The 27,354-nt window shown below is 35.1% G+C and overlaps 1 protein-coding gene across 8 annotated transcripts in view; it reads left to right on the top strand.

The window, feature by feature from the left end:
* KIAA0825 (KIAA0825 ortholog) overlaps nt 1-27,354 on the top strand; it is a 416,740-nt gene that overhangs the window by 125,216 nt on the left and 264,170 nt on the right. For all 8 annotated transcript variants that reach the window (XM_043913608.1, XM_043913607.1, XM_043913604.1 and 5 more), the window contains exons 6-12: nt 3,107-3,268; nt 11,063-11,157; nt 13,972-14,199; nt 15,416-15,681; nt 17,098-17,248; nt 22,211-22,401; nt 25,461-25,643. In XM_043913608.1, coding sequence (XP_043769543.1) covers nt 3,107-3,268; nt 11,063-11,157; nt 13,972-14,199; nt 15,416-15,681; nt 17,098-17,248; nt 22,211-22,401; nt 25,461-25,643 — 1,276 coding nt within the window. The remainder of the gene's footprint in view (nt 1-3,106; nt 3,269-11,062; nt 11,158-13,971; nt 14,200-15,415; nt 15,682-17,097; nt 17,249-22,210; nt 22,402-25,460; nt 25,644-27,354) is intronic.

Here is a 27,354-nt window from a genome sequence, read left to right as displayed (position 1 = left end):
TTTTATTTTTTACATGAACTTATTCATTGTTAGTTGATGGTGAATTTAATAATGTCTTGCTCTAAAGTGGAAATTTAGTTTTTTTCTTTATATTTTTCTTAGGATTTAGGAGAAATTTGTATTTCCTAAGAATCATAGAGCTCATTCTATAATAAAACAACAATCCTTATTTCATATATTTTATAACTATAATTGGTGGCCAATTAGACATAGTTGCCTGTGTGTAAACATTTATGTCCCAAATTTCTTGAAGTAAGACAGTTCTACAGTGATAAAACAGAAAAACCAAATAGGTAAAGACCAGATCAGCTTAAAGGGGGAAAGCAAACTCCTGGATTGATTGCATCCAGACAAGAGAGGTGACTTGGAGGAGAGGAGCAAATTGAAACTTGAAAGAAAGAAAAGGAGATTAATTTAGTGAGGGCAAAAGTAGAAGGAACTCCTACTGGGGAAAACACCATCCTAGCGTGGTTAACAGAGAAACATAGATATGCTTGGGCAGATAGAAATCATGAAACGAGGTGTGATGATTAAAACAGTGTTGTTAGATATTGTGGGGAAGAATCAGCTTCAGCATCAGTCCTTCCAATGACTATTCAGGATTGATTTCCTTTAGGATTGACTGGTTTGATCTCCTTGCAGTCCGAGGACTCTCAAGAGTCTTCAACACCTCAGTTTGACAGCATTGATTCTTCAGTGCTCAGCCTTTATAGTTGTCTAAATCAGAAAACTAACAGTTATGCAATAAATAGCATTAAGTTGTAGACCTTACTCAGTTCAGTACAGTTCACTCACTCAGTCGTGTCTGACTATTTGTGACCCCATGGATATAATTCTTTGATGCTCAGCTTTCTTTATAGTCCAACTCTTACATTCATACATGACTACTGGAAAAACCATAGCTTTGACTAGACGGACCTTTGTTGGCAAAGTAATGTCTCTGCTTTTTAACATGCTGTCTAGGTTGGTCATAACTTTTCTTTCAAGGAGCAAGCGTCGTAATTTCATAGTTGCAGTCACCATCTGCAGTGATTTTAGAGCACCCGAAAATAAAGTCTCTCACTGTTTCCATTGTTTCCCTGTCTATTTGCCATGAAATAATGGGACCGGATGCCATGATCTTAGTTCTCTGAGTTTTAAGCTAACTTTTTCACTCTCCTCATTCATTTTCATGAAGAGCCTCTTTAATTTTTCTTCACTTTCTGCCCTAAGTGTGGTGTCATCTGCATATCAGAGGTTATTGATATTTCTCCCAGCAATCTTGATTCCAGCTTGTGCTTCCTCCAGCCCAGCATTTCACATGATGTACTCTGCATATAAGTTAAATAAGCAAAGTGACAATATTCAGCCTTAATGTACTCCTTTCCCGATTTGGAACCAGTCTGTTGTTTTCATGTCCAGTTCTAACTGTTGCTTCCTGACCTGCATACAGGTTTCTCAGGAGGCAGGTCATGTGGTCTGGTATTCCCATCTCTTGAAGAATTTTCCACAGTTTGTGGTGATCCACACAGTCAAAGGCTTTGGCATAGTCAATAAAGCAGAAGTAGATGTTTTTCTGAAACTCCTGCTTTTTCAATGATCCAATAGATGTTTTCTATTCCATCTCTGGTTCCTCTGCCTTTTCTAAATCCAACTTGAACATCTGGAAGCTCACGGCGCACACACTGTTAAAGCCTGGCTTGAAGAACTTTGAGCATTACTTTGCTAGTGTGTGAGATGAGTGCAATTGTGCGGTAGTTTGAACATTCTTTGACATTGCCTTTCTTTGAGATTGGAATGAAAACTGACCTTTTCCAGTTCTGTGCCCACTGCTGAGTTTTCCAAATTTGCTGGCATATTGAGTGCAGCACTTTCACAGCATCATCTTTTAGGATTTGAAATAGCTCAACTGGAATCCCATCACCTCCACTAGCTTTGTTCATAGTGATGCTTCGTAAAGCCCACTTAACTTCGCATTCCAGGCTGTCTGGCTCTAGGTGAGTGATCACACCATCATGGTTATCTGGGTCATGAAGATCTTTTTTGTATAGTTCTTCTGTGTATTCTTGCCACTTCTTCTTAATATCTTCTGCTTCTGTTAGGTCCATACCATTTCTGTCCTTTATTGAGCCCATCTTTGCATGAAATGTTCCCTTGGTATCTCTAATTTTCTTGAAGAGATCTCTAGTCTTTCTATTGTTTTCCTCTATTTCTTTGCATTGATCAGTTAGGAAAGCTTTCTTATCTCTCCTTGCTGTTGTTTGGAACTCTGCATTCAAATGGATATATCTTTCCTTTTCTCCTTTGTCTTTTGCTTCTCTTCTTTTTTCAGCTATTTGTAAGGCCTCCTCAGACAGCCATTTTGCCTTGTTAATTTCTTTTTTGGGGGGATGGTCTTGACCACTGCCCCCTGTACAATGTCATGAACCTCCATCCATAGTTCTGCAGGCACTCTGTCTATTAGATGTAATCCTTGAATCTATTAGTCACTTCTACTGTATAATCGTAAGGGATTTGATTTAGGTCATTCCTCAATCATCTAATGGTTTTCCCTACTTTCTTCAAAGGTCTTCCTTACGCAGATGTCACCAAATTACCCTAATAATGCTCTTTATAATAAGATAAAATACTGATCATGTATTGATTTCAGTTGTCATATCTTTTTAGACTTCTTTTGACTAGAACATTTCCTAGTCTTTGTGTTTCCTGACATGACACTTTTGAGGAGTACATCAGTTATTTGGTAGAAAGTGCCTCAATTTAGGTTTATCTTGTACTTCCTTGTGACTAGATTCAAATTATGCCATACCTTAAAAAAAAAAAAGAATTGTGTAAAATATGATTTTACAACAACAAATCACATTTCCTGTTAATAACTCTGCATCATTTAACACAATTACTTAATTGTCATGTTTGCATCAAAACAATACACTTATCTCTAGCTTCCCAGCAGGGGAACAGAGAATGATTCTCCTAGGAGATTTTATGTGTATTTACTAAAGAACAAACTTGATTTAATCATTAAGGATTTTGTTGATTTTGATGGCTTAAGGAGTCATAGATTGTTCTAATATTGAATCAGAAAACACATAACATGTTCAATAGTATTGATCCACTCTTTTTACAGTTACTCCTGAATACCCACAGAAAGGAAGAAACTTTTTCCTCACCTTAGATGAACTCAAGTTCTTATCACAGCTAGTAAAATCACTTTTGAAGTTGGAAAAAAATGTCCAGGAGTTGTTTGAAGAAATGTTCTTATGGTTCAGGATACCCAGGAATACTTCAGGTAAAATATTCTTCTGCACATCTATAATTCTTTCTGTTTTTGCTTCCTGCTAATTGAATCTATACCATTACCTGAGAAACAGAATATATGTGACAGAATTTTTAAAATAAATATTAAGTATAAAGCACACTGTGAAATTACGTTTTCATCCTTTGTATGTTAACAGTGGATTAAGAAATTCATTGAATAGTTTGAATGAAGAAGTCATCATAAGTAAATCTTGGATCATTATCTTTAGCTAAAATTAGATCAACATTTTTTTAAACTCAAAGAAACACAACCTGGCCTATGGAAAGAACAAGCACATTGGATGATCTAGTAGCACCTTTTTTTGTTGCTAGCAAAATGATGACCTTGAGCAAAATATTTAGTTTCCTTAGACTACCATTTTCTCATCTTTAAAATGATAGTATAGGACTAAATCGAGTTTCTCTTTGTTTTCTTTCAGAATTTGGTACTTTAGATTCCAATATACTATGTAGAATTTTGAGAATTAAATGCTTTAATGAATGTAAAATATTTAAGAGAATGTCTAGCATATCATAAGCAATAAATGTGAGTTGTTACCATTGTAATTATAATTATACATTAAGTTGTTTTTAGTTAGTCTTAACAGAATTCTTTTGAAAAAACTGTGCTATGTGTGTTCGAATACTGTTTCTAACATTAAAGGTAGAATTCAGAGGCAAAATGGGTTAAGATATGTTTTCTGTTTTCATATCTATGTTTTTAAAGGTTTTCATTTATATTGGAGTGAGTTATCCGAGGTTCTGTTTTACATAATGCAACATGTTATTGTAAAGAGAATAAATGTAAATAGTGGCTGCATTTGCAGAACAAAGTCAGGGAAGCAAGTGATTAACAATTAATCTACAAATTGCAAAACCAACTTCCAAACCTGATCTTAGTGAAGAATTACATTTAATTTAATGTATTTACCTTTGTATTTCTTTATTTACCTAGCCTCGGTAGATAATGTTAGAAAAGTTATAGGACTGGAGTTTACTTTATATTAAGCATAGCTTACTGGCCTTCTATGTTTCAGGTTAAGCTTAAATAGCACTATTAAATCATAAAATAAATAATGTAGATCATTCCCCCCCCCCCAAATTTGGTTATGATTTGAAAAAAATGAATATGGAATATAGATTTCTGAATCTGACAAAAATCAAATGAGAAAATAATAAAAACATAGAACAGATATGAGAATTAAAAATCAGAATGAAAGGTTAGATTTATTAGGAGGTAATGTGAGCCCTAAGGCTGAAGAGGATTCTTAAATCTAGAGGATCTAAGGGGATCTTCTAGATGCAACTGACCAGATCAAAGAGAGATCTGAATAGAGAAATATGGTGTTCTAATTTTTTGTTGACATGTTGGTGCCACAAGCAGTTGACACTTGCTGTTGGTACTCACCCGTCAGGCCCAGCTAGATTTGGCATCTCTCCTCCACATCTCTTGTAGACCTTTTCTGAGGTGTGGATTAAGAAACAGGGTGAACTCCAAAGTATCTAGACCCCTATCCATTTTGATTCATCTTATATTCATCCTAGGCAAGGCCCTTGAAATAACTCAGTTCTGAGAACTTTATTCTTCTTAAGGGAAGCATAAATTCAAAGCTAAAATTGTGTAAGAGAGGTATTGTAATGATATAAAACTTAAATAGCCAAGAACTGAAGCAAAGATTTGATGTACTGATTTCAGGAAAAAGGAAAAAGAAAAAGCTGGTTCAACAGCACTGGATTGAGATCAAGCAATATTGAGACTTGCAAATGCTGTGCATGAGAGCAATACTTAGGTTCACTGAATAAAGTCAACAGAGAAAATATACAATTATGCCACAATATACTGAGTGAGTGAGTGAAAGTCTCCTAGTTGTGTCCGACTGTGACCCCATGGACTGTAGCCTGCCAGTCTTCTCTGTCCATGGGGATTCTCCAGGCAAGAATACTGGAGTGGGTTGCCATGCTCTCCTGCAGGGGATCTTCCTGACCCAGGGATCAAACCTGTATCTCCTGCATTACAGGCAGATTCTTTACCATCTGAACCACCTGGGAAGTCTTACCCCAAATTTGTCACCACCAAAACAGCATGGCAGATAAAAGAAACTTCAGTATCATATTAGTAATGTTTATTATAGAAAGACATTTGTAGGTTATCAAACATAGTACATGGAAGGAAATTTGAAGAATGACTGTGAGAAATGTCTAAGTATTAGAACATCTCCTTGTGAAATATGTGTTCTTCATTCATATATTTTTGTAACAAAGCCAAGATTTAATCTGATATAACTTCACATAAATGACTTCCTGAAAAGAATGATCTTGAGGGAAATCTTTAAGAAAAAATTTAAATCTTTTATTCAGTGTAGCCACATTAATCAATTCATATCAAAAGACTTGGCTTCTTAAATCCCGAAGGAAATGGTTTTTGAACAATTAAAAAAACCAAATGAATCTTAAGTTATCCTGAGAGTTAATGTTTTGCTTAGAAAGTTTGTGTGGGAGAAAAGGTGGTTCAGATCAAGTCATTTGGTTTTTGTGTATTTGTTTTGATTGGAGCATATTTTGCTAATAAAGATCTTGGACAGAGTTGCCTACTATGTCTATGTAACCAAAACAATATGATGAAAAATAAGGTTTTTTTATTCCTTGTCCAGATGTTTTAAAAATATCCAGGTGTTTAACATCACACAGAGAAAATATAAAGATGATTAACCAAATGTTTTACTCTTTTACTTTGATGTTTACTACTATATTGTATATTTAGCCAATTGGCAGTGCTTTTAGGAATTTGAATTTGACACAATAGATTTTTGTGTCAAGACATATTTTCTGAGAAAGAAGGGATATTTAGTTATGATATTTACTTGCTTTTGTTTGGTCGTGATTTGATGGTTTTCTCTTTTGGTCATTTGAGAAAAATGATATGACATTATTTGACTGCTGTGGTATCTTACTGTATTTCTTTTAGGTCATCTTATCTTATGGTGTGGCCTCAGGTTTAATTTATGGAGCGCTTCTAATACTCCTTCAGAATAAAGCTGTTCTTCGGGCAATTCCTCAAATTTTCCAAAGGTGGCATCTGAGATTTATCTAAACCAGGAGGTTTCTTGGCCCTCATTTTTTCTTTAGCCCCAGCAATGACAAAGAGCAATGGCTGCTTCAATTGGATGTAAGAAGAACACTTAGGGTTTGTCTCAGAAGAATCAAAGATTTCAGATCTTCTGAAAGATTGTTTGTACTCTTAGGGGGTCTTAAGAGGGGTCAAATGGCTTCTAAGAGTTCCTTAGCTAGATGGTTACGGGCTTGTATTAGGGAGGCGTATGTAGTTAAGGTAAAGAGGCTCCTAGGGTTTGTAAAGCTCATTACACTAGGACTTTAGCTGTTTCTTGGGCAGAGAGGTCGAAGGCTTCCACATTGGAAATTTGCAAGGTGGCCACCTGGGCTTCTCTTCATACTTTTCATAGTATTATCTCTTGGATGTAGTCTCTTCTACAGATTCAGCTTTTGGTGGGAGGTTGCTTGTGAGCCAGAAAAGAACAGTGAAGAAAAGAAAGACTTGTAGTTCCCACTCAGAGCTGCCAACAAGGCAAGTTGCTTTGTAGTGCACACAATGGGAGCCTATGAAGACCAATTTGGGTGTGAAAGTGGATGTCACAGAGAAGTACTGCCAACCTCTACTCTCTATGAAAGAAAGCAGCAGTGTGGAAGCTAACCAGAAGTGTAAAATGAACCACAGCGAACTCCGTAGGGAGAGGCTGTTCTGCAGCTGGCATCCCTGTGACCCTCTGCACTCTACTGAGGGCCTTAATCTGGGCATGCTCTTAAAGAAACCACTGTTGATTGCATGCAAATAACTACACTTTAAAACGATGAGCCAAAAACGGGCTACCTTTTCTAGACAATGTTAATAAGTGTATAGAATGTCCAATATTAATTTTAGATAGGTGAAATAATTTATTAAATGTTCAAAGAGCTCATAACCTTTGACAGTGTCAAATTTTGAAATTGACCATTTTGAATTCCAAACAAAAATAAAAATGCCACAATCTGTTAAAATCGTGAGATATCCTACTAGTCTAGATTCAGTGTTACTAATCCTGCCTTAAAATAATCCTTTTGGCTTCTCTGTATAGGATTAAATTTTTAAAAATCTTTTTAATTGGGAGGGGGGAAGATTATGCTATATAGGTTATCATAACTGCTCAATAGTTCTTTTTCTATCTTACTATAGAATTGCTCACCAGCAAAAGAAGTCTTGGGAAGCTTATCTTATTTTTTAATTCATTTTGAAAATAGGCAGATGGTTTTTGTAAACATCAAAGCCCATTACTTTGAGTGAATAAACATAATGTATTTGGAAATGAAATGATAAATACAAGATAATTAAACTTTTTCATGTTTTAAACTATAGCTACACAATGACAAATAGTTATTTCCAAGAACAGATCTGTAAAACTTGTACTTTGAATTGATGTTATTTTTCCAGGGTAACTATCTTTTACATCAGTTGTTTTTATGATCTATTTATAGAAAAGTAAAGTAACATTAGAATCCAAGTGTTACCTCTTCATGTCATTGACAACTTGATCTTTATTATTTTTTCTTTTTTAAAAAATATTTTTTGAATAATAGTCCAGGCCTACAGTAAAATTTTTAAACAAGTTAAAAGAATATATGATTAAAATGAAGTCTTTTTCCAATCGACTTGAAAAATAACACAAATCATGTCATACTCTACAGAAATCCTTTTTTATTAACAATTATGTAGAAACACCTCATATTCAGAAAAACAGCTGAATAGTTTTCTATGGCTGTATGTACCATAATCACCTACACATTGTTTTTTTCCTCTTCATTTTGCTTCCACAAACAATGATGTGGCAAATTTCTTTGAACTATGTCTTATGTGTCCTCATGTATATCTGGACAGTAGTTTTCTAAAGTGGAATTGCCAAGTAAAAAGCAATGATCATAGAGAGGATGAAAAGGCAAGACGTAAATTGAGAAAAATATTTGCAAAATACACATCTGATAAAGGTCATGTATCCAAGATATACAAAGAACTCTTAAAATTCAACAGGACAACAAAAAACTCAGTTTAAAAATGAGCAAAAGATCTGGAGAGCTCACCAGAGAAGATATACAGATGGCAAATAAGCATATGAAAAGATGCTCAGCATCATATGTCATCAGAGAAATGCAAATTGAAACAAGGAGATACCATTATGCTCCTACTAGAGTGGACAAAACCCAGAATACTAACACCACCAAATTCTAGCAAGGATGTGAAGCAACAGGAACTCTCATTCATTGCTAATAGGAATGTAAAATAGTATATTGTGGATGGTATTGTTTTATCTTATAAAGCTAAACATTGTCTGACACGATCTAGTAATCACACCCTAGGTATTTATGCAAATGAGTTGAAAACTTATGTCCACACAAAAACTAGCACATGAATGTTTATAACAGTTTTATTCTTAATTGCCAAAAATTGGAAGGAGCTAAGTTGTCCTTCAGTAGATCAATGGATAAACTGTGGTACGTCAATACATTGGAATATTATTTAGTGATTTTTTTTTAAAGAGGTATCAAGCCACACAGAAACATGGAGAACTTAAATGCAGCCTAAATGTAGGTTGCTAAGTGAAAGGAACCAATTTGAAAAGCCTACATACTATACTATTCCAACTATAAGACAACCTGGTAAGCACAAGGATAGAGACAATAAAAGATCAGTGGTTGCTAGGGAGAATACAAAGGAGAGGAGAGGTATTATAGCACAGGTGATTTTCAGAGCAGTGAAATTAACATGTGTGATGCTAATGGTGGGTGCGTGACATTATGCATTTGGCAAAACTGTAGACCTGCACAACACAAAAAAATGCACCCTAATGTAAATTATGGGCAAACTTAAAAAATTGTTTAGCTAATAATAATCTATCCATGTTGGTTCATCAGTTGTAACAAATATCCCACCCCAAATTAAGATGTGAACCGTAGGGGAAACTGAGGGCAGAGCGAGAGGAAGTATATGGGAACCTTGCACTTTCTGCTCAGATTTTCTAGAAAACTAAAACTGTTCAAAAAGCTAAAGTCTATTAATGTTTTTTTTTTTAAGTATGCACATTGAGAGAGAATGCTGAGCCAGTTTGTCATATCTATTTCAACTAACAGTATTTTTGTTACACAGAATTGTTTTACAGCTTCTCTGTCCTTCTGAAAAGTCTTTACCTTGTATCTTTTGAAAAAAAAATTCCATATTTTCCTTAATAACCTTTTAGTTTCAGTTTTCTTTTTTTAAAAATCTGCTTAATCTGGATTTTATTTCAGCATTGAAACTGATCCTTATTAATGACACTATCTTCTGCAAAAGATGTAATAAAACGCAAGCCACAGAGAAAGCATTTTAGGTTATGTGGTATAACACTGATCTAAAACCTCATCTATGTTGTGATGTGTGTTGAGAAATGAAGCAGGATTCCTCAACTGCAGTCCATGGCCCCTTGAGGACCATGAATGTGTTTTACAAGAAGGCCTGGGAATCTCCGTAACACGTGTGAGTGTGTGTGCGTGCACTCCATCATATTGTGTATTTTGGATGAAGTGTTCTGTCACTTTAATCAAGTTCTCAGAAGTGTTCACAAATCCAAAATGATTTAGAAACACTAGAATTGAGGGAAACTTTTCCTCAGACAAAATTTCTCAAAAGGATGTTATCAACTACCAGATGGAATATTTACCTCTTAAGAGAATGTTTCTGTGAATTGTATTACTTAGGAATCATTCATAATTAAGCTTATAGAACCATATATAGAAAAAACAAATAAAAACCCCACATATTTTCCTCATGACTATACTTATCAGGAGGAGCCCTACTGATAAGAATCACTGATATTTGGAAATTTGTTTGCCCCGGACATAAAGAGAAAGTGCCTCTTAAGATGATTAAAATAAAAGAAAAACTGATCATGGTGTACCATTCATCATCATATATCAAATCTAAGTGAAACCAAAAGATAATTGCTAAGTCATTCATATCAAGTTAACCTATAATTACTAGAACCATAATAGAAAATGGAAATACTTCTTTTTGGCATATTTATTCATTATATTTTGGTATATTTTTTCCCATGGAAATAATTTTTTAATTCTAAAAAGTGAAAGTTGAGGGAGTATTTTCATTTTTTTAGTTTCCATTTTAGAAGCTAGAGATCATTTCTTATCTGTCTCAGTGTTTGTGTTTTTCCAATGAGTTATTGATAAATTCATTAAGAGTATAACTTTTCTTGATATTCTGGTGTTTATCCAACATGCTTTTGTTCTCGTTTTAAAATAAGAAATATTAATGTGTTAAAGAAGACCAACAGCTTTTAAAGTAGTACTTTGGAATTTAACATTTTAAATGAACAAGGAAATTAATATTTAGTTTGAACTCAATTTATCCTACGTTATTAAAATGAAAATGAATTAATTATAAAAGGATATGATTTTTACAGATTATATATACATACATGTACATCAAATATGAATATAAATAGCATATAAATTCCATCCAGTTGTATGTATAGAAAAAGACTCTGTATTTTGATTCTGTCATTATCATAATGGAGATATCACCCTACATCTTTTGGACTATGTTCTTTGTATCTTGATGTGTGTGTGTGTGTGTGTGTCTGTATTGTGGATAGAACTTTTTCTACATAATTAGTAACTTTAACCTACTGATCACAATGGTTTGTTTTCCTTAATGTAGGTTTGTGTGTTTATTTCCTTTTCTATTGCGTAGGAATTTGGGAGACATCCAATAGAGAATTTGTGATAGAGAAACCTAGAACAAATGAGACCAGAATTCCTTCAGAGCAGTTGCTACCAGTAACAGAGGTAAGTGAAGAGAAAAATGAGTGGTGGTTTTTTCCTCATATGTAATAACATCCTCATTTTCCTGTGACTCCATTATGAATCAGAACATCTTGATTTTTACCCATTGCCACTAAAAAAAAATAATAATTCCTGGTTGAAAATTGGCTTGCAAATTTAGATGAAAATTGAATTTAGTGGGAACACTGCTCTGTTGCACAATGTGTTCCGTGGAAGCAGTAGGGAGCTGGCAGTGAAGAGGTCTTTGTTCTCATCCCAACTCACGGACTACACCTTGAGAGTCTGGACAAGTCATAGACAATTGTTGAAAAGTGACAAAGTGGTAATTAAAAAGGGAAGGAACAAGGAAAGAGTAGTTTGAACTGGCCTCTTATTTTAGTGTGCCCCGCAGGTCCCTGTTTTTTCTCAGATCCATCGCCACTCTTCCTCTAGTCCATTCTGTATTTTAGAGAAAAACAGCCCCCGGGTGTTCTTGCTTTCTGGACCTGGGAAGGTCTGGCCAGTGAAAAGCACTGAGGGGAGACTGGAGGGTAGATGTTGGAGAGAAATCGGGGTTTCTTCCCCCTCGCTCTGTGTTGGGGAACATCTCCAAGAGTAGCTGTGACTCCTTCTCCTCCACGCTTCTCCCCACATACAGTCCTCTCTCTGGTTTCTGGTCCACAGGGCAGGTCGGCCCCTTTCACTCATTGTGACATTGTGGGATCTTTAGTGGCAGCATGCAGAATCTTCTAGTTGTGATGTGCAAACTTTTGGTTGCAGCGTGTGGGATCTAGATCCCTTACCAGGGATTGAACCTGGGCTCCCTGCATTGGGAGCATGGAGTCTTAGCCACTGGACCACCAGGGAATCCCTATACATCGTGTTTTAATAAAAAATCAGAGTAGATATTAAGAAATTAGCATTAGGTGATAGAAGAAAGGGATTCGCTGGGATGCTCCTTGGCACACAGAACAGAAAACCATATTATTTCCTCTTCTTTCTTTGATCAACTAGTAAATGTTCTGCATTCTAACTGGAATGTCTATGATTCCAAACATCAGTGGGAAGAGTAGAAGTAAGCCAGTGATGTCTTATGTAAATAAATAGGCTTCTAGGAGGAGATTTGAGTAGTAAATGTTTTCAGTTTTCTTTTTAAGAGCAGCTATTAATGTTCTTACTTTTCCATATTTTTGAAAAGATACCTTCAAAGGTATTAAAATCACATATAAATGACCATGGACAAAGGTAATCATTATGGCACACACACATCACCACAAAGTCACTGTGACCATGGCAATTAATGGCAATTTTCCCCATAACATATTTCCTTGAGTGCATGAATGAATGATTTTAATGAATAGACATTCCCTGGTCTGGGGACAAAAAAGCAGAGTTTTATTGTTGTTGTTAATTTTTATGAAGATAGGTTCCTTTTCATATTTCTATCATAAATGTGTCTCAAGAAAATACCTATATGGCACGGGACTACACGCATGGCACTTGCAAAGTTTCACTTAGGAGAAAAGAAACTATATGAGCTGAGTAGATTCAATGGTTGATTCATTTTATGTAATAAAAAAATGAGAGATATCTTTAAGCAGGCCCTATGATGCTAAAGGTCCAAACTTTAGAAAGAATATGAAAATTACATTTTAATTATAGGCATAATGAGAAGGAGAGCCACTTTTACTGATTAGGGAGTTAGGGAATCATAGAATTTTAGCTCTAGAAGATAAATCACCTTTATTTGTTCTGCATATACAAAAAGCATTAGATTAATGCTTAGTGAGAATTTTGTATACAAGAAAATTAAGCTAATGATCATAATCTCAGTAATTTTAGACTGAAAGGAACTACAGAAATCACTCAATTCAGCTCTTTTATTTTTCTAACAAAAAACTTGAGATCCAGAAAAATAAGTAATTCAGTTAGAAATATCAAGCCTAGAGTCTTCTGAAGTTGGGGGTAGGTAAATTATTGCTGTTAGCAAGATCACACTAAAGAAGGAAAAGTTTAGTACTAAGCATAGATTCAGCCTACTATCCATAATATATTTGCACGTTAGAGAATATTAGAGGGCTTGAGGGAAATATCCATTTGTAAATATATTGCCACAAGAGCCAAAGACCAAAAGAAAAACAAAAACAACACCGGCCTCCACGCCAGCCTTTCCCACTGCCCACATAGAGAGCAATGCAAATTATTTTAATTCCTCATTTTCTAGAACAAAAGTAGTGATGCTTACCACTTCGTGGGTGGAGAAACAAAGTAAAGCTCTACAGCAATAAAAATCTAGAAACATGCAGTGGTATATTTTCTCCAAGAAATTTATTTCTTATTGCTATTTTTTTGGCTTGTCTGGATTTCTGACAGTGAAAAAGAAATAAAAGATTGAATATTAAATGCTGTCTTATGTCACAATACTTGTTAACAATAAACTATAAAAAAGACTATAAAAATCTAATTTAGACTTTATTAAATATATTGAATTTAAAGGTTGCTTTACGTGATAAATAGTAAGTGGAACTTTCAGCTCTCATAAAGATGGTTTTATTGAACTATATTTAAGAAATTAAATTTTGAAAAAAAAGTTTTTGATTAAATCCACTGATGAATTAAATTGAAATGTCAGTATATTACTGTGTGTAAAGAATGCACATGTTTTGTATATTGCTTTATTCACTGGGTAATATTTTTAGGTTATAAGAAATGGCTTTTACAGTTTATCAAAGAATACCTATATTCAACATGCTGAATGAAAGCAATGCTTTTATATCTATAACACTAGAAACATTTGTTGTTAAGATTAATATAACTGCATATAAATTTATATTTCAGGCTACTTTATTAGATTTTGGCTGGAGAAATGCATTTATAAAAGTATCTCTTCCCACGGCACGTTGTATAACAACAGCCATTGAAGATTTTTCTGCAAAGATTCTCCAGCAGGAACAGAATGAAAGGTCTTCAACTCTGAGCTATGCTTTGAACCTTGTAAATGTCCAGCAAGTTTGGCAAGATAGCTGTGTGGTTCCTGAAGCAGACCAACCAAAGAAAATTGCAAAGGCAAGTGTTAAATGAAATCCTTTCAAATTAGATTGGCGTATGAGATTTTTTTCTTCATATAAACCACTGCAAAGGGAACCAACAGAAAAATGATGGGATCTCTTGGGAAACCCTTGGCACTTGACCCAGTACCATGTTTTTCTAGTATCCATGGACCACTGTGCTAACAAAAAGGACGTAAACCTGCTGCCAACTTTTTGCTCCATGAATCTGAAGCAACTAAAGAGAGGGCCTCTGTGACTTCCTGGGGACCTGGGAAACTGCCTGTTTGGGTGGTACCTTTGAATGACCCCCCCCCCCAGGAGAAACTTAGGAGGTTGAAGGAGCTGTTGTCTTTTATCAGTTTGGGCAACCTTTAAATCTTGACTTACACCTTAGTAAACATTCCATTAGCATCAGTCTTACATCTTGTGTTTTGAGAGTCACAGAACATAGTGAGAAAACAGGAAGTAGTTATGGAAATGGAGAAATGTAGTTACTCAATATTAAGTCTACGGTGGGGTCAGCAACCCATCATTGAAATGTTTTTGAAAGAGAGTTTTCAAAAGTGACCTTAATCCCCCACTGCCACCTGAAGCTTCAGAACATTCCCCAGAAACACTGTTGGCCTCTCTGGACAGGAGGCAAGTGAGTCTTTTCATCCATCCATCCATCATACCTTCTTTGCTGTTAAGAAGGAGTAAATTCATAATAACTAGTGAAACACTAAGCGCATCACTCCTAAAAGCTTAGTCTATCAATAAGAATATGCTACGTGAGATTGTTTCTGATGCTCTTAGATTATTTAAGTTAAACTGATACAGCTTCATTTATATGGGGTGATTAATTTAAAAAAATAAAAACTTTTATGACAGTTTAGCAAAAAAAAAACAGGGAGTAAGTTAAAAATAATGCAATCATGGATACATATTTTCTGAGTTCAATTAACTACAAATAAAAGTATTGTCATGGAAGGCTATTTCATGAGTTTTTCATAATGTCTCTCTGGCAAGCATAAGGTTTGAAGTTTATATAGAGAGAAGTATCATTTTGGTATTTCTTTATTTGACGTAAAACATTTAACTTTCTACCACTGAGACATCGATTATTATAAAGTTGTGTCATTATATTTATGTTTGATGCCAAATTCATTATTTTGGAATTTAGTCTCCTGTACATAAATTACGTGGCACTGTCAGAATACAAATAACTCAGTGCTACATTTATTTCTCCCTAGTTTTGTTCTGACATCATGGAAAAACTTGACATAATGCTTCCACTGGCTCTGGCATGCAGAGATGATTCTTTTCAGGAAATTAGAGCAAACTTTGTGGAGGCCTGTTGTAAAGTGGCAACAGCTGTCCTGGCCAGACTGCAAGAGAGAAGCAAGGAGTTTCCCTCCAAAGCACCCCTGAAAAACCTGCACACGCTGCTCTCCACGGCTGTGTATGTCTTCCAGCATTTTATCCAATATGATCGTGTGATGAAAGAAAATACTAAGAAGTGAGTGTCATTTATACTAAGTTGATGGCCATGCTTGCAGTATCATCTAATCTTTGGGTATCACAGAAGTGGAATCTTGATCATGGTATTTGAGAAGGAGAAAATAATCATTAACATGGTGAATTATTTTCATTTGTCTTGACTAGGAAATTTCAAAAAGGTAGAGCATAGGTTGTATTAAACCAGATATACAAATAGTAAGAAAGATACGTATTCCCTTTGAAGGCCCATTGGGACAACCTTTGCATTTCCCAGACTCTCTAGTCTGGAGGAACTATTTTCAGCATGCTGTTATGACGTGACCAAACAAAGCCTTTCCATTCCACAAGGTCCATTGTACAGATTACACTGAAAAGGAGAAATAAACTTCTCCCTGTCACACAAAACAATATTTGTGGAAAATGCCCTTCTCTTTGGTTCCTAGATCAACTAGATGTTAGGAGCTGGCCTAGAGAAGAGATGCATTTCTGACTATTCTTGTGACCAACGTAACCATATCTCAGAACACCCATTTCATAGACGCTGTCCTTCATATCTGAAAAGGACGCATTGACCATCTCAATTCTCAGGTATTAGTGGTCCAAAAAGACCAAAAGTTTTCTGGCTAGAGAACAGAAATGACCAGATGTTAAATCACATGGTCTATCTAGCTTCTCTTGTACTCTCTAGAAGACCCCACAGCCCTCTACAAAGGGGACATGTAGACGGGACGCTCCAGTGTGAGCCCAAGAATCTAGTCTGTATTCCTTATTCAGCCTTTGCAGTCCTTTTCTAGTAATGAGAGGAAGCATAAGAGAGTGTACTAAAAATAGCTAGAGATAAAAGTAAATTTGGCTTGATGTAGGATATAACTATGATATTTCTTTAATTCCCTTAAGTAGTCAGATGTTGTGATTCATACTTGAATTTATAAACAAAATGTGCCAGCAGTCCCTTTATTTCTGTAGAATATTGTAAAACAGTTTATGAGATAATTGACAGCTACAAAATTACAATTTTTAAAATAAAAAGACTGTGTTTGTGGGACGTGTGATAGCTTTATAAAAGTTGGTTCTGACAAATGCATGTTGTTCTCTGTAATAACGATAACCTAATGCCTAAATAATGCACTGATCTCTAATAATAGGCTTACAAAGAATACTTTGATTTTTGAATGATGTATTGACAATGCAGTTTGTCTCAAGTTGAAGCGCATATTTGCGGAACAGCAGATGTACGTTTTCAAAGGACTTGCAAAACAAAGACCAGCTTTTTTTTTTTTTCTTTTTGGAAAGTGAATGGGGATGCAGACTTCAGCATTAGGAGGAAATGAATGATTGATATCTAATAATCAAAACCATTTGTAGTACTGGAGATTGTTACCTCCTACTGCACAGGCCTTAAATCTCTGTCTCTTTGATCATTCCCTCTGAACAGACCCATATTCCTGGTGCCTATCCAACGATACCAGGAATTCATCAACAGTCTGCAGTTTCAGGTTACGGACTACTGCGTCAGAGTTTGTGCTACAAGCATTTTACAGGACGCTGAGAGCCACCACTGGGATGACTACAAAGCTTTTTATGAGGTGTGAAGTTAAGTTTACTATCCCTCCTTTTTACACAAATATGTTTTACTGCCTACCTGCTTTCTGGCTAATTAGAAACATGAGCTTGGCATTACTAACACACGAAGGCTGTTAGGATAATATTTTTTAAATATTGAATTTATACTTGGAAAAACACTGTTCTTAAAAACCTGAAATAATTAGAACACTCCTTCTGCTTAAAAGTAAAAATAACTTAATTTGAGCTGCAGTGTTTCTGTGCTATATAATAAGTTGGAATGTAATGGGATACAAGTAAAACTCAAGGAGAAAACAATGCCACAGTGTAATACTACAACCTACTCTAACCTTGTATTGTTTTCAAAGGGACCAGTAAGAGGTATCCTTGCACTTTTTTCTTGTTCTATATTTCCATCTGTGTTTGATAAATATTTTTTATTAAACAGCTTTATTCTTTTTATACTTATTTTCCCTTCTTATTGTGTGTTCTTATGAGTGTGCTTTAAGACCCATCTGATCATTTATAGCTTACCTATTTTCATTTAACCCATGTTTTGAAATCCCAAATTTCTACTGAATTAAAGCCTAATGATTCCTAGTGCCACCAAAACCTGGATCAATTAAAATTATTCATCATCAGGCTTCATTAGTTCCCCTTCCTCTGAATCCCATTAATTACACACAAACCACAATATTTGAAATCCCTTGAAGTGGATTTCAGAGCAGAGTGAGTGAAACATTTATAATATCTTAATCAAGATAATCAACATTTTCAAAATGTCATCAGTGAAGCCCACCTTCTGTAGTTTTTCCAATGTATGCCTTCCTCCATATTGAAGCTTGTGATTTTGTTTCTTGATTGTCCTGCTAACTGTGGAGTATTGAGAGAAACCGAGTGGAGTTTTGTCCAGTGAACTCACTCCTGTCACCTTGCTGACACCATGGCTCCATTTATGCGGGGGTTATTATCATAATAAATGTTGTCACAACAGAGAGGAGCAGCTTAGAAGCTTTTTAAAAGGGCTTTCCACGTTTTCTAAGACCATTTCATCTCTCCTTTAGAGCCCCTTCCCAGATACCTTTTCTTTCTGCAAAAGCATCTATATAGGGTTTTCCAAACCCGACGCACTTCAAACAGCAGCGAGCAGAATGAAAACGAGAAAGTGGTATGGTGCAGCTGGTAGCCTGAGATAAGAATAAAAGTATTGGTCTCCCCTCTCCTGGCCGCGTCCCAGCTCCCTTATTTGCCTTGAGGTAAACAGAGAGGTTGAAAATGAATCCATCTCATGTTTCAAACTATTTCAACGTGTCAGTGCGCTGATGAGCAATTTTATATGATGTTTCCATTGAAGAGCAGGTATCCTCTCACTATCCGTCCAACACAGGGATATTATGTTTCCTTTCATGCAAATTGGGAGCTGGAAGAGTCGTATAGTGTAAATAATAAGTAGATGCACTGAGAACCTGTTATTGAAGTTACCAAGTATTTAAAAAAAAAAAAAACCAACAAATTACCACATAACATGCAGCTCTTGGATCTTATGACAAGGCTTTAGCTTCCAAGACAGAAATAACGAGATAGCTAGCCTGTGATTACATGGTACTGTAGCTTCCATATACTTACATGGTCAGTAGTTACAATTTAATTGCAGAGTTAGCGATGGTTATTTATGCTCAGAAAAAAATAGTGATACTGCTTTTCTGTTTACCAAAAATAAGAACCTTCTAAAAACAACACAGATTTTAAGTGGTTTTGATAAGTAGAGTACCTGACATGATTTTATCCCGTTTACTACACCCCTCTCTCCTCCTCTCCCCATTATTCCAGCTGATTTGTGAAACAGGACTGGTAGGAATGTTTGAAGGGGCAAGGCGATGAAATCTGCCCGACTGGAGGTGGAGGGTAAGATAGAGATCTCGGGGGATCCTATCACCATGTGCAGAGTGTAGTAAAGAAATAGTGAGAGAATTGATAAGATGTGGAACAATATTTGCTCATGTATTGTGATAACAAGTGAGCCCTAGATACATCATTTCCATTTTCTGATCTGTCAGGTTGAGAGGGCCAAAGACTTCAGTATCACTCTGATGAGGGGCTGGTCAGATGGCACAGTGGGTGTTCAAATTACATGTTTAAAATCCAGCTTTTCGTATACTTGACATCTGCTCAATTTTAGCAAGTTGTGTTTTCTAATAGTCAGAGAATAAAGAATTGTCTGTTCAAAGATAATATTGAGTGGCTTATATAATAAAGCCCAGCTGCTTGTTTCCTGATATATAATCTAAATAAAAGTTCACATCTGTTTGTATTATAGCGGGTCTACAAAAATAACAGATGTTTACTAGCAGGATACTTTTGAAATGACAACAAATAGGGAAACAGGTCAGAAAAATAAATGAATCACATTTAATTTAATGAAGGCCCTTTCATACATAGAAGCTGTACACATTTTGAAGAAAATTGCGAGACAGATGACCAGTTTCGAATGTTTTTAAGTGAACATGAAGTTCATATTTTTAAAAGTCTTAAAAATAAGTATCTTTCACTTTGAGGGGAAGAAATAGGTGTGCCTAAAGTTATTTTTATTTTCTCATTTATTGCTCAAAGGTGGCTATTCAGGAGACTAGTTTTTTTATATTTTGAAAAATATGAGAAATCATGTTGGCCATGTTATTATGGGCACCCGCCTACTGACATGGAGGAAGTATAGATCATTCAGACCAGCCATGATATCAGCTGGGTTGGTTTTGCTCTACTTAACATATAACACAGAAAATAATAAAGAAAATAAAGTATTAAAATTCCTTTCTTACCTGAGGAAATTTTGTAAAGTATTCTTTATCACAGAACACACAACAAAGAAAATATAAGAAACTGTGATTTGCAACTTCTGCATTAAATTTCTTTTTAAACAGTTTTGACGTACATTTAGTCAGAAAATCAAAAGTGGCCAAAGTTCCCACCAGTTTGAACTTGACTTTTTGACATTTTGATATCCAAGTTTCCCACCCAACAAGAATAATTCTGCTCATTTATAAACTCCATTTGAAGGTCAATAGATAATAACTATAGATTATTATGATTACAGTGACTACAAAAGAATTTAGTAATCAAAAAAATTACCAGGAGAATAATATGTAAGGAATATATACATAAGAAACTATCAAATTTAGGTATAGGAGAACTTTAGTTCAGTTCAGTTCAGTTAGTCGTGTCCCAATCTTTGCAACCCCATGGACTGCAGCACACTAGGCCTCCCTGTCATCACCAACTCCCGGAGTTTACTCAAACTCATGTCCATCGAGTTGGTGATGCCATCCAACCATCTCATCCTCTGTCGTCCCCTTCTCCTCCTGCCTTCATTCTTTCCCAGCATCAGGGTCTTCTCAAATGAGTCAGTTCTTCGCTTCAGGTGGCCAAAATATTGGCGTTTCAGTTTCAGCATCAGTGCTTCCAATGAATATTCAGGACTGATTTCCTTTAGGATGGACTGGTTGGATCTCCTTACAGTCCAACGGACTCTTAAGAGTCTTCTCTAACACTACAGTTCAAAAGCATCAATTCTTTGGCGCTCAGCTTTCTTTATAGTCCAACCCTCATATCCATATATGACTACTGGAAAAACCATAGCTTGGACTAGATGGACCTTTGTTGGTAAAGTAATGTCTCTGCTTTTTAATATGCTGTCTAGATTGGTCATAACTTTTCTTCCAAGGAGCAAGTGTCTTTTAATTTCATGGCTGCAGGCACCATCTGCAGTGATTTTGGAGCCCAAAAAATCAAGTCTCTCACTGTTTCCACTGTTTCCCCATCTATTTGCCATGAAGTGATGGGACCAGATGCCATGATCTTAGTTTTCTGAGAACTAAGAGAACTAAGGAGAACATTATAATTGTTTAAAATGATGTTTGTTTGAGAATTATAAGTAGTGTGCGAAATAGAAATTTTAAGTCAAAGAGGATTACTTAAGAGATAAAATGAGAAGTTTTTCTCATTTAACTTTTGATATAGTAACGTAATCAGGATAGTTTTGGAAGAGCACATTCTTCAAACTTCAAATAATCTATTTCAAGTATTCTTTTAATCTGGTCTGAAGAAAATGAGGAAACTCCTAGCACACCTCCCTGAGAGCCTGTTAACTAATTATTGATTGTAATTCACTTGTGGTGACCTTCTCATTTCTGCTTATTTCCCCTTGGCTTTGGCTGCTGTTGGGTCTCACTCTGTGGTCAGGGAAAATTTGACACAGGAAAGAGGTCTGTCGAGAGGTGGAAAGGAATGAGAACCTGGCCCTTTGGAAGTGTAAAGTACTGTAAAAATACTAAGAAATGATGATACCATCTGCCTAGGCTTTGCAAAATCTTGCAACATCAGACGATTTTAGGATGTGTTTCTAGTACTGTTGTTGAAACTCCACAGATTAAATAGCCTAATATAATCACCTTTGGTGACCCCCACTTTGTTTTCATGCACGTTGATAAGTATGCAGTATGCAAGTTTATGTTTGCTCCTGTCATTTCATTGTAATGTGAAATCTAAACCATTTTAAAGATGATCTCAATGATGTTAATAATCCCAGGAGAATATACATACTTAATTTAAATGATTACCCTTTAATTTTAGAAGAATCAGCCTACTATCTTAGACTAAGTCTTGCTGACTTTGTTTAGCAGCTACAAAGATGATCATTTTAAGGTAAATTTTAAACTCCGGACCAGGAGTAGGTAAATCAAGGCTACCCTAGGTTTGCTTTTGCTTGTGGTCTGGATTTGCACTAGAATATCTGGTCTCGTAATTGAAATAAAACGTATGTTTCTTTGTCAATAAGAATGTTTTACATCTTGTCAAAAATCTTTCTTGGTCATCTAGTGTGTCAAACTCTCCAGCTATTTCCTTTCAGCCTGAACTAATTAAATTCATAGGAAGCAACCTGACATTGGTGAGATGCGATCCTCTTGTTTAATGTGTGGTGGTTTTGCCAGGGGGAAAGATGCTCCTTCTCGCTCCAGATGTGGCATTATTTCTTCTGGGCGCTTCATCACGACCTCTGGACCATCCTGCCCCCGAAATTAGCCCAGGAGATACTAGCAGAAGTGCTGGAGAAGTCTTTGGGTCTCCTGGCCTCCAGATATGCCCGGGCCCATCCCAGTTATAAGAGAACCCTACAGATAAGGTAATTGAAGTCGTGAAAACCGTTACTTTTCAAGAAAATGTTTGTCAGGTGTATAAAGCAGAATGTGCTTCTGAGTCTCATGATGTAACTCCTTGTATATTTAACATGTTTCTAACATCTGAAAAGAAATCATATTTAATTCTCCTGAGATACTTAAGTGCAAATGTGGGACTTGAATCAAAATAGCTTTGTTCTTTTTTCTCCTTAAAATTGTATGTAAAACCCACTTTTTTTTCTAAAAAGTGAGTCAAGTTGTATTACAATCTAGGACATAGATATCCAAAGGTTAGTAAATAAGATAAAGAAAGAAAATTAAAGTCCTGAAATGGAGAGGAAAGCTGCAGTGCTGTGATGAAGTAATTTGACTTTGAGATTCCAGCTAACCAGGGAATTTTACTTTCGGGTTTTTTTTTTTTTTTTTAATGCTTTTAAATATTGTAGTTCATCTTCATTAGGGAAACTCTTTTATCTAATCATTTTTCTCAATATATTCTAATTACTTCTTTCCTCTTTTCCTTTTCTTTTTATTATGTATTACTAAAAAATAGTTCAACAAAATGTGAAATCACAGAAAATGAGGAGCAGCAGTCATGAAGTCTTAAATACTGAATTATAGGCTAATTCTAAAAGAAATCAGTCCTAAAGGAAATCAGTCCTGAATAGTCATTGGAAGGACTGATGTTGAAGCTGAAACTCCAATACTTGGGCCACCTGATGCGAAGAGCAGAGTCATTGGAAAAGACCCTGATGCTGGGAAAGACTGAAGGCGGGAAGAGAAGGGGAGGACAGAGGATGAGATGGATGGATGGCATCACCGACTCGATGGGCATGAGTTTGAGCATGGGAGTTGGTGATGGACAGGGAGGCCTGGCATGCTGCAAGTCCATGGGGTCACAAAGAGTCAGACACAACTGACCGACTGAACGGAACTGAACAGGCCAATTCTATGGGTTGTCTAGGCGATGAATATTACAGAGATGTGCGTACATGCCAGCAATGGTCTATACAAAATGAAGGCTTTTGTTTCTATAAACATTCTGACATTCTGTAATTGAGACCTCCCTTTTAGGTATAAATTTTTTTTTTTCAGATATGTTAGGAAGAGCCTAAAAACATCAGAGGCTTTATTATTTTCTTCAGTAGGAATTATTTTCTGATCAAGCATGCTGCCTGTGAGGGCATTTAGGTCTTGCTACAGTGTTTCATAAATATGGTATTTTTGAACAAGCTGTTTCAAATTACTGACCAAGCATTTAAAAAAAAAAAAAACACAATGAATTCTGAAGGATAGAAAATTCCTTTTGAAAGCAAAGGATGCCTTCATTCTGTTCCTTATGTAGGTTACATCACTTGACTGTGAGGTGACAAGTCATTTTGAGATAACTTATGAAATCAGATTTACTATTAGCTCGTGAAATAGGTAGTATATTTAATTAATTAACTGTACTATAGAGACTTTTGGCTTCTATTTTCTGGGTACATAAAAATGTCATGCAAAGCTAGACTTATCTTTCCTAGTTTTTATAAGTTATATATTTTTATTTGAATGATTAATTCTAAAATATCCATTTTGTAGAAATCAGATTTCACAGGCATGTGTTTGTTTGTGTCTGTGTGTGTGTGTGTATATATATATATATATATATATATATATATATATCTTGAATTTGCAGTTCTTTAATTAGCAACTAGAGTGAGTGGATGCAAACTACAATTAAACCTTCCTAAGGGTGATTCTGGATGCTCTTGGAATTCTAGCTTCCAACTGTCATATAACAAAAACCATGCTATATATATACTGTTCAGTCACTCAGTCATGTCCGACATTTTGCAACCCCATGGACTGCAGCACGCCAGGCTTCCCTGTCCATCACCGTCTTCCAGAGCTTGCTCAAGCTTATGTCCATTGAGTCGATGATGCCATCCAACCATCTCATCCTCTGTCGTCCCCTTCTCCTGCCTTCAATCTTTCCCAGCATCAGGGTTTTTCCCCAGTGATTCAGCTCTTCACATCAGGTGGCCAAAGTATCAGAGATTAATCTTCAGTATCAGTCCTTCCAATGAATATTCAAGGTTGATTTCCTTTAGGATTGACTGGTTTGAACTCCTTGCATATATATATATACATATATATGTATATATATATATGCAAGGAAAATATTTATTTGATATTAATATTTTAATTTATATTAATTGATTGATATTAATATAAATGAATATTATTTGCATATATATGTAAGGAGAACAAGTATTAAATTTGTGGCAAATATTTGTGACAAATTTATTTAATATTGCAAAGTTCTGAAACTATAAGCTTTTTCATTTGTGCTTCTGGTTCCATTTTTTTTTCACCTCCCACATGCTGGGAGCATTGCTCAATCTTACACCTTTCTTTTGATACCTTGTACTTGGATGAGAAGATCATTCTGCTATCAAATTTTTACTTATCATATGTATGTGGATAATAGAGAACTTTCTTTTAACCTGACTTTTCTTTTGCTGAATTTAATTTCAAAGTAAGTCTCTTGAGATTCTTGAAGAGGATCTTGATAATACAAAACAGACTCTTTTTCCTTTTTTTAAAAAAAGCACTTCTGCAACACTTCACTGCTATAGACTTCACCATCTCTAAAGATAATGAATGTTGTTGTGCTCAGTAGTGTCCGACTCTTTGCAACCCTTTGGACTGTAGCTCATCAGACTTCTCCATCCGTGGGATTTTCCAAACAAGAATACTAGAGTGGATTGCCATTTCCTCCTCCAGGGTATCTTCCTGACCCAGGGATGGAACTCACATCTCCTGTCTCCTGCATTGAAGGCAATTTCTTTACCTGCTAAGCCATCAGGGAAGCCCAATGCATGGTATTATGGGTCAGCTAACACTTGGAAACTCAAAAGCTTTCTTTGATGCTTTGTCTGTTTTTGATCTCTGAATCTCTGACACCTAGGCAAATATTTCTATTCTTACATATGTTTAATATAATAGATATAAATGATAGTATGCATACCAAGCAGAGAAAACAATTTTAACATGATTTTCTTCTTTTTCTTTCCAACAGACTTGATGTCACAACAATTTTAATTTGCACTGAGAACATGTTATGGTCAGTTTGCACGTCTGTACAGAAGCTTTTGAATCCTCATGCATATGAAGATGATAAAATTTTTAAAATTCATACCCACTGTAATAATCTCTTCATAACATTAGTTATTCTGACTTCACCATTAACAGAATTACACCAGTAAGTATCAAATGTATTTTCTTTTTAGCTACTATGATATATAAAATAATGTGATTTCATGCTGCTTACTGAATTGTGTGAAGGAGCAAGTAGAAATTTATTGAAGCGCAGTTTTGATATTGTGAGTTGAACCATTTTACAAAACTAACTCTAATCAACTGGGGTTTCTTCATTCTTGAAGTTATTTGATCCTAATAATGTGGTATTTCTCTATTGATTGAGCCTATTCAGTTGATAAGGCTCTAATACAAGCAGGAATGTTTTGAGCATCATTATTTGAGTTGTTTAAATTCTCAAATTTTATTCATGGATTGATTTGTCTATGAAAAAATAAATCATATCCCAATGGCTTTATGCTCCTCTTAAAAATACCTTTTAATTTGATATAAATGACTTTCTCTAATAAAAAAGATTTTTTAAGTGATTATAAAATGCTCTCTAGTCTAGAAGAGATATAGTGTTTCTACTTACTCTGCCATAGATTTGCATTTTGCATAGTGTTGCATTTTGCAACACTAAAGTGTTGGACTTTAGTGACTGAGCTAGTAATGGCAAGTGGAAATAGGAGTAAGTAATTATTTTTTAACTGTTGAAATATTTACTTAGCTAAACAAGTAAGATTCAGGGAAATTAAAAAATTTGAACTGCTTTTCTGGTTAATTTCATTCAAATTTGTAATATGATAAAAGAAGTTAGAGTAAATCTTATAATGAAACATTAATATACTTTTGTTTAAACCCTCCTCCAAAATAGTCAGTTTATCTTAAAAGATTAAATATTGCATATTCTTAGTTTCTTGGATAGTAAAAATTATACAGACTTCTATTTCTTAAGATAAATTTGACAAAGTATTTGTTTCTGTACCATCCTGGTAAAGGCAATATATAAATCTTGATTTTTGGTAAATTTTGTGTTAGAAATTCTAAAAGTAATTAACAAGTTTTTTCAAAATTTCCCTGTAATTTTCACCCACTCTGACTTTCAGCAGACCCATTGTTTACAGATTGCTTCTTCTGGAAACCTTTCAGTTGAGATCTAATTTTAGAAATGGAGAATTCTTTCAGAAAGGGAAAGAAATAATGAGATTAATTGCCATAAATTTGGGATTATATGCATAATGGTGCATAATCACAAAAAACTCAAGTTCTGAAGCCCATAATAAATCCTAGTAAACTAAACTGATTTACCATAGATGAAAAAATTACTATGCTCTTAGTTCAATGGGTCATTTCATCTAAGGGGAAGGCCCTGTGAAAATCAGGAACAAAGTTGACAAATTTCATGGATTGGTCATGGTGAGCAATATTGAATTTCACGGTCTGTCACAGATGAATAGAAAAATTTTAACCCCCCAATGCATTTGTAAAGCAAATAAATTATTATCAAAGGTTGCATATTTTAATAATGATAATAATGTAACATACATTCATTATTGTTAACCTGTGGCCTTTTGATACATTTTTAAACAACTCTGCAAGTACTCAGATCTCTGTGATTTGTGCATTAGATATTGCACTGTAACCTCATTCAACAAATTTAAATTGCTAATTTCAACCAGAATTGCAGAACATTTTATACCAAGCACTGCCTCTGTTTTTTTTTTTAATATAAAACATAGATGGTGGTTTTCCTTTAAAGCATGAATAAAAGTCTATATATACTTTCATTTTTTATTATTTCTCAGATCATAAAAATTTTCACAGATTTTATC

The sequence above is a fragment of the Cervus elaphus genome, chromosome 9 (genome assembly GCF_910594005.1).
Source record: "Cervus elaphus chromosome 9, mCerEla1.1, whole genome shotgun sequence".
Taxonomy (NCBI): domain Eukaryota; kingdom Metazoa; phylum Chordata; class Mammalia; order Artiodactyla; family Cervidae; genus Cervus; species Cervus elaphus.
Note: the sequence above shows the minus strand (reverse complement) of the source record. Positions and strands in the feature narration are given on the sequence as shown.